This window comes from Vipera berus, assembly GCF_964194415.1.
Source record: "Vipera berus genome assembly, chromosome: 13".
NCBI lineage: Eukaryota > Metazoa > Chordata > Lepidosauria > Squamata > Viperidae > Vipera > Vipera berus.
The window spans coordinates 1,858,965-1,866,930 of record NC_138216.1 but is presented as its reverse complement, the minus strand read 5'-3'; the positions used below and the strand labels follow the sequence as shown (position 1 = coordinate 1,866,930).

Here is a 7,966-nt window from a genome sequence, read left to right as displayed (position 1 = left end):
TTCGTGCTCTGTGGTGTGGCTGTTTCAGAACCAAACCCATCCCTCTAGTCATGGCAGGTGAAGATGGGCTCCTTTCCAGGCGCAGAGGGTTCGCAGCACTGCCTTTCCTCCAATCCCGCGACTCCAAAATGCCCACTACCAATTGAACATGCATTCTGACATTTGCCACAAAAGCTTCCAGGTTCTTTAAGAGTTGTGATGGGGCAGTGTTTAGAATGCAGGATTGCAGACTAACTCTGCCCACTGCCAAGAGTTCGATCCTGACCAGCTCAAGGTCGACACAGCCTTCCATCCTTCCGAGGTCGGTAAAACAAGGACTCCAATTGTTCTGGGCAACATGCTGACTCTGTAAACCATTTAGAGCAGGCATGTCAAAATGCCGGCCTGCGGGCTGGGTACATCACACCGAAACCGCGCCCACCCCATTGCTGGCAGTGGGGAAAATGTCTCAATCCGTCACTCGACGTCGTGAGTTTGACATGCCTGACTTGGAGCTGAAAAGCACTGTGACCTAGTATCTAAGGTTTAAGTGCTTTGCTCTTCCTTCCTTCCTTCCCTCCCTCCCTCCCTCCCTCCCATGGTGTGCAGTGGTTAGAATGCAGCCCTGCAGGCTGACTCTGCCCACTGCCAGGAGTTCAGTTCGGACTGATTCAAAGGGCTGTGGTCCTTGCCAGGTTAGTGCTATCTTTAGAGATGCGGTTACCCCTTTCGGCCGCGCGGGGCCGCTGTGCCCATCCTTTCCCTCCACAGGCCCTAAGATTACCGCTCCGACTCGGCTCTGTGGAAGAGGTTGCAGTTCCACCTCCTGTCCTAGAGGGGCCGCTTCCGGGTCAACGAGCAGGACTTCCGGTTTCCTTTCCATCTCGGCTGGCAGCCGGGGAGAAACCGGCAGCTCCGCTGACTGTTGGGGGAGGGGAGGTGGGGGAGTCCGCGCCCCCTCCCATCCGGGGACCCCCAAAACCCCCTCGGGGGGGGCTGGCCCGCCCTCGCAGGATGAACCGGCCGAAGCCCGCGGCCGCGCGCCGCCCCAGCGCGGTCGCCAAGCCCTCCGGTGAGGGGGGGGGCTGCTTTAGTTGGGGGGGTCCTCCATGGACCCCCTGTGTGTGTGTGTGTGTGTGTGTGTTCTGCAAGAGAGTTGCTGAGGGTTTTCTGTGTCCCCAGAAGACGCGTGTCAGGGGCACGTGTGGAACCGCAGAGGGGAGGTGGTGGTCTCCAGTGTGGGGGAGGGGGGAGGGCTAGGAGGACCAGCTGCATCCAAGACCCCCGTCAGGTCGAAGGAACCGGAGTCCAGGCCAGAGGAAGTCTTTGAGACGAGACCCTCCCTTCCTCTGAGGGAAGCTCCTTCAGAGGGGCCAACTTCTCTTAACGTCTGTTTTTTTAAAATAATAATAATAATGATAATGATAATAATAATAATGATAATAATAATAATGATAAATAGGCTTGGCCTGACCTGCTTAGCTTTGGATTCTTGGGCTAGCTTACCTCACAGGGCTGATGTTCCTCCTCCCCTCTGCCCCACGGCAAAGAGAGGAGGCTTTCTTGGCTGGCCAGTCTCTGGATGGTAGAACGGCTACAGATACTCCTCGACTTACAACAGTTCGTTTACTCACTGCTCCAAGTTACAGCGGCACTGAAAAAAGTGACTGAGGGCCGTTTTAAATCCGTTGCAGCATCCCCGCTGGTCACGTGATCAAAATTCGGATGCTTGGTGATTACATTTGTGACAGGTCCGGTGTCTCCGGATCACGTGATCCCCTTTGGCGACCTTCTGACAAGCAAAGTCAGTGGGGAAACCAGATTCACTTAACAACTGTGTTCCTAACTTAACAATTGGGGCAATTCACAGCTGTGGCAAGAAAGGGTTGTAATATGGGGGGGAAAAACTCACTTATCAAATGTCTCATTTGGCACCAGAAATTTGGGGCTCAGTTGTGGTCGTAAGTCAAGGACTAGCTGTACTTTTATTTATTTATTTATTAAGAAAATTAATATGACCGCCCTTCTCCAACTCATGGTGACTCCAGGCAGCCTACAGAAATAGGCCCCTATACAAAAGCCCCCATGCCTCCATCAAACCGACCGCATGATGGGCTCCGTGTCCCCCTGGAGTCCTCGGCCTCAATGGCCAAGCCGTGTCTTCAGTGCCCAAGTTATTTACATGGGGATTTCTCTGGGTCTTTTCTTTCAGAAGGAAGCGTCCTGGGGCTCCCCACGGCCTTACCTGATGTTCTTTTTCTTCTCTCTTCCTGCCTTAGGCCACCCTCCTCCGGGAGACTTCATCGCTTTGGGCTCCAAGGGCCAGGTGGGAGAATCCAAGACAGCCGCCACCTTGCTCAAGCCGACATCATCCGGCTTGCCCTCCGAGCGGAAGCGCGAGGCGGCATCCTCCGCCTTGTCCAGCACCTCTGGACTGGCCAAGCGCCCCAAACTTTCCTCCACACCCCCTCTCAGTGCTCTGGGACGCTTGGCTGAGGCTGCCGTGGCTGAGAAGCGAGCCATTTCGCCTTCCATCAAAGAGCCATCGGTCATTCCTATTGAAGGTGAAGTCTACGGCGGGGCGGGCAGGATTTCCCTCTTTCCAAATTTTGGGGACGGGAATTTATCAGTGCAAATGTATTTTACCAGGCAGGTATTTAATGCTTTTGTGATCTTTGAGATGCCTTTGACTAAGTGGAGTAAGAAAAGGGCACATTGTAATTCCTTAAAATATCCAGCTGTGCCTGGGTAGTTTAGTGGGAGTTTGGACTGCCAAACAGCTGCTGTGATTTCCTTTTGCTTACAGTGGCCCCCAACGCTCTGCTGGATGAGATTGAGGCTGCCGAAGCCGAAGGCAATGATGACCGCATCGAAGGGGTGTTGTGCGGATCTGTGAAACAGCTGAAAATGAACCGGGCCAAGCCTGACATCACCCTCTACCTGACCTTGATGTACCTGGCGAAAATCAAGCCAAATATCTTCGCCACCGAAGGAGTGATTGAGGTGAGGGGCAGGCAGGACCAGAATAATAGCGTTGGAAGGGACCTTCGAGGTCTTCTAGTCCAACCCCCTGCTCAAGCAGGAAACTCTATGCCATTCCAGAAAAATGGCCGTCCAGTCTCTCCTTGAAAACCTCCAGTGTTGGAGCACCTACAACTTCCGGAGGCAAGCCCTTCCACTGATTAATCGTTCTCACCGTCAGGAAATTCCTCCCTTAATTCCAAGTTGCTTCTCTCCTTGATTAGATTCCATCCATTGCTTCTTGTCCTGCCTTCAGGCGCTTTGGAGAAGAAGTGGACCCCCCCTTCTTTGTGGCCCCCCCCACCTCACGCAAGGTTTCTTATCCCTGAGACCCACCCCAGATTCTTAAAAAGTAGAAATTCAATTTACGCGTATCAGTTCAAGTGTGGCCCAACTCTGCTTAACTGTCCAGGCCCATTCTTAAAGTTTCTCCAGCAGGACTGGCGTTCCGACTGCTTTCCCCCCCCCCCCTCGTGCTCAGGAACCTTTTGCTTCCCCAGGCGCTGTGCAGCCTTCTCCGCCGAGATGCCTCCATCAACTTCAAAGCCAAAGGGAACAGCCTGGTGTCTGTCTTGGCCTGTAACCTTCTCATGGCGGCTTACGAGGAAGATGAAAACTGGCCTGAGATTTTTGTCAAGGTGGGCTGACTTGAGGGTAGGGGGAGCTTTGCTGGCCTGAGGAATTGGAATTCCACAAGTCTTCAAAGTAGCCAAGGTTGGAGAGCCTTCCCTTAGAGCAGGGCTGTCAAACTCCATTTCATTGAGGGCCGCATCAGCATGGCGGTTGCTCTCAGGGGGCCGGGTGGGTGTGGCCAGGGTGGGCGTGGCCTACTGGGTGGGCGTGGCTAGAGTGGGTATGGCCTACTGGGTGGGCGTGGCTAGAGTGGGTTTGGCCTACTGGGTGGGCGTGGCCAGCTCTACATCGTTCGCATCGAGGGTGCCTATGGGGGCCTGGGCAGGAGTGGGACAGATCTGAGGGTCTCTGGCAGAAGGAGGGTCTCTGGGCCAGGGCCAAGGCAGTGGGGGCCGTTCCCTCACTGTTTCCAGGATGGCTTCGGGGGCCACATGAAACCACTTCGCGGGCCGGATCCGCCCCCCCCCCGGGCCTTGCGTTTGACATGTCTGCCTTAGAGGGTTGAGGAACACTTCAGGGAAGAGATGACGGTCTCTCCCCCCTCTCTAGGTTTACATGGAGGATTCGCTGGGGGAGCGGATCTGGGTGGACAGCCCCCACTGCAAGACCTTTGTGGAAAACATTCAGACGGCTTTCGGCACAAAGATGCCCCCTAAGAGTATTTTGTCACATGGAGAGGTTGGACGCGGTGGAGGGGACCTCAGTGCTGGTAAGGGGACTCCTTGGCAGTCGATAAAAGATGGGAAAGGAAAGGAATCTGTCGGATTGGAGGATTTGACAATATTGGGGGGACGCCGAGGTGCTTAACCCTTTGCTACAGATGATTAAATCCATGCAACCTTAAACTGCGGTTAATAAGAAGCAGGGACAAATCCCTTTAGGAGCCTACAGTTGTCCTGGCAGAGAGTGGGTGGGCGGGGGTTCAAGGCCAAGGTTGAAGATAATACTTTTCCCTGTGAACCAGGGATAGTTGTGACCTTTGAAGGCGGACTGCGATTCTCTGGGATAACTGTTGTTTGTGACTTTCTAGGAAACAGCCCACATCCTTCCGTTCCAGAGGAAGAAGACAGTCAGAGCGAGCTGCTGATTGCTGAGGACAAAATGAGTCCTGAGCAAGAGGCCCACCTGATGCCCAGGTAGCAGCTTCCTCTCTGCTATTTGTCTTCCTGTTTCCCCAGGAAAGTTACGCACAGGGGTTAAAAATGTTGTCAGGTTGAGACACTCCAACCTGGAGCACTTCCTGTCTCGGGGACAAGGGACATTTCAGTCTTAGCTTTGTACATGACCTTTTGGGAACCTTGTTCTTAAAAAAACAGGCTTCCCCAACGCTACCTTCTTTACCTAAGTAGATCACTTCTCCTGCCGTGAGGGAATGCTGTTTTTCTCTTAGTCCCAGCGCTGTCAGAGCAGGGGTGGTGCGGCTGAAGCAGAAAAGAACAAAGACGGCTAGATTCAAGTCATGGAAGATCACGGGGTCCCTTTGAGCCAGTCCCTTACTGTCAACCCAGTCTAGGATTGTTGTTGTAGAGAAAAATTGGGGGAGAGGGATCTGTGGGTTTGGAAGCAGTTAAAAAAAACCCCAGTTATCTCAACATTTTAAGAACAATTCTGGGCCTCTTGTGAGAATTGAGTGCCTTTTTCCTTCAGGTAAACATAGCTGAATTTGCCTTTTGAGTTGTGCTCCAAGAATTATTTCTCCTTTTCCATTTTGATGTATTGACGGGCCAACCCTGAATCCTGGACTAAGGTGCAGTTGCTTCCTAGTAGCACCAGGTAACTTTTACAAAATTGCCCCTCTTTTGGCCCAGGTATGACGACCTAGCGGAGAGCGTGGAGGAATACGTCCTGGACATGTTGCGGGACCAGCTGAACAGGCGCCAGCCGATGGATAGCGTCTCTCGGAATCTCTTGCGCCTGCTGACCGCTACCTGCGGCTACAAAGAGATCCGGCAGATGGCTGTGCAGAGACTGGAAATGTGGCTGCAGAACCCCAAGGTAGGGCCTTCTCCTACCTTGGGGTAGGAGATCAGGTGGGATGGAGTGAATTCTGATCGGACTGGCCTATAGGTGAAGTAGATGGGAACTCACCACCTGTTGTGTTCTGGCTGATTCTGGGCTTGGTTCGGGAAATTATCAGGCATAGCTTGGCCTGGGAGTGGGTCCTGGCTGTACCTGGATTGCTTTGCACCTGGCAATTTCTAACTAAAGAATCCACCACAGATTCCGAAACCCACTCTGGAGTTTGGTGGGAGGTTGGCCGCTCAAGATCCTTCGTCTTGAAGATGACACAATTTTGGAACAGTGTGCACTTCATTTAGGCACTGCCCAACTTTTGTCATTGGAGGGCGGAAAATGTTGGAGGAGAGGAGAGGTCCGTGCTTAGGGGTGCACTGCATGAAATGTACAGGTTTAATAAATTTCACAATTCAAGAGCCAACGGGGAATCAGGTGATGGAAAGACCTCTTGATGTGATCTCGTGTTCCTGAGATGCCAGAAAGTTGTTGCCACTCAGAAAAAAGATGCTGAGTGGAATGGGCCAATAGTTGAAGGGTTTGTGATGAAGGATCTAGCGTGGCTTTCTCCATCGTACCCATCTGGTGTTTGTTGCAGGGCCCGTGTATCCCTCTGAAATTCCTCCTCTTTACAGCTCACTCGACCAGCCCAGGACTTACTCATGTCTGTCTGCATGAACTGCAGCACCCACAGCTCCGAGGATGTGGAGGTGGTCTCCAACCTCATCAAGATCCGCCTGAAGCCCAAAGTCCTCCTCAATCACTACATGCTCTGCGTGAGGTAGGCAGACACAAATGGGGGCCAAGGGTATCCAATCTCGGACAACTTGGAAGACCTGCAAACCTGTGGAGTTCAGCTCCCAGAATTCCCCAGCCAGCGTGGGAATTCTGGGAGTTGGAAGTCCTACAAATCTTAAAAGTTGCCAAGATTGGACAGCCCTGCAGTGGGAAGTGCATCTTCCATCAGGCAGCTGGCTGGGATTGGGGTGAGAAGTCTCCCCTCTTTAAGTTCGGTGCTTCTTCCAGGGAGCTGCTGAACGCTCACCGGGACAACTTGGGCACGGTGGTGAAATCGGTGATTTTCAACGAACTGTCCAATGCGAGGAACCCCAACAATATGCAGATCCTGTATACGGTCCTTCAGCACAGCCCGGAGCTAGCACCCAAGGTATGCCGGATGTCCAGCCCCAGATTCAGCGAGTGCCAAGAGAGTGAAGCCAAGGAAGAGACAGTCCCGTTTGTTTCCCCTTCCTTGCTTCCAACGCCCAACGTTTCTGGGGTTTTGTGCTGCCCCAATCTCACTTGACTGCTCCAGACATCTGGCCAGAACCTGCGGAGGGACGAGCTGGGTTCCCACTGCGTTGAGTTTTGTAATAACGCAGGGCCGCTGTTCTTGTGAGGAAGGGGCAGGCTTGTCCCTCTGGAGGACTTGCCAGTCTGTGTCATCGAGATCCATGGTTTCTGTAAGAAAGCCCTTTTGAAAGCTCTTCTGGATGACGTTCGTTGCTCGACCTTCACTGTATTTGAAAATCAGCTTGGTTGGTCTGGCTTTTTGTCCTACCACTGATTGTCATGAAGCGTTTACCTCTCCTCTCCTCTCCTCTCCTCTCCTCTCCTCTCCTCTCCTCTCCTCTCTTCTCCTCTCCCTCTCCCCTCCTCTCCTCCCTTCCCCTCTCCACTTCTTCTTTCTTCCCTCCTCCCCTTCTCCCTCTCCCCTCCTCTCCTCCCTTCCCCTCTCCACTTCTTCTTTCTTCCCTCCTCTCCCTCTCCCCTCCTCTCCTCCCTTCCCCTCTCCACTTCTTCTTTCTTCCCTCTTCATCCCTCTCCTCTCCGCTTCTCATTTCTTCTCTGCCCACACCTCCCCTCCCCTCTCCTTTCCCCTCCCCTCTCCTCCCCTCAGTTCCTGGCGATGGTCTTCCAAGATTTACTGACCAACAAAGAGGACTATCTGAGAGCATCCCGGGCTCTCTTGCGGGAGATCATCAAGCAGACCAAGCACGAGATCAACTTCCAGGCCTTCTGCCTGGGACTCATGCAGGAGCGGAAGGAGCCGCAATACGCCGAAATGGAGTTCAAGGTGAGGACCCGACATGGCCCTAAGCCGAGGACTTCGTATATTCACGTCCCACAATAGCGCCCCCTACTGTTTTCCTTTCGGGGCTCCACGGGTGTTTTAGCGCTCTCCCCTGGCTCTTTTAGGACCGGTTTGTCATCCACATCACAGACCTGCTGGCCGTCTCCATGATGCTCAGCATCACCGCCCAGGTGAAAGAAGCCGGCGTGGCCTGGGACAAAGGCGAGAAGAAAAGTAAGATTTTGC

General features: G+C 53.3%; 1 protein-coding gene across 1 annotated transcript in view; it reads left to right on the top strand.

Annotated features, from left to right (window-relative positions):
• Positions 1-861: 861 nt before the first annotated feature.
• The window catches only part of INTS1 (integrator complex subunit 1), a 28,712-nt gene continuing 21,607 nt past the window's right edge, over positions 862-7,966 (top strand). Inside the window, exons 1-11 of the mRNA XM_081338183.1 lie at positions 862-1,051; positions 2,259-2,543; positions 2,786-2,982; positions 3,501-3,638; positions 4,183-4,342; positions 4,664-4,769; positions 5,442-5,628; positions 6,282-6,427; positions 6,673-6,814; positions 7,547-7,723; positions 7,846-7,954. Of these exons, the coding sequence (XP_081194309.1) occupies positions 994-1,051; positions 2,259-2,543; positions 2,786-2,982; positions 3,501-3,638; positions 4,183-4,342; positions 4,664-4,769; positions 5,442-5,628; positions 6,282-6,427; positions 6,673-6,814; positions 7,547-7,723; positions 7,846-7,954 (1,705 nt within the window). The 5' untranslated portion in view covers positions 862-993. The remainder of the gene's footprint in view (positions 1,052-2,258; positions 2,544-2,785; positions 2,983-3,500; positions 3,639-4,182; positions 4,343-4,663; positions 4,770-5,441; positions 5,629-6,281; positions 6,428-6,672; positions 6,815-7,546; positions 7,724-7,845; positions 7,955-7,966) is intronic.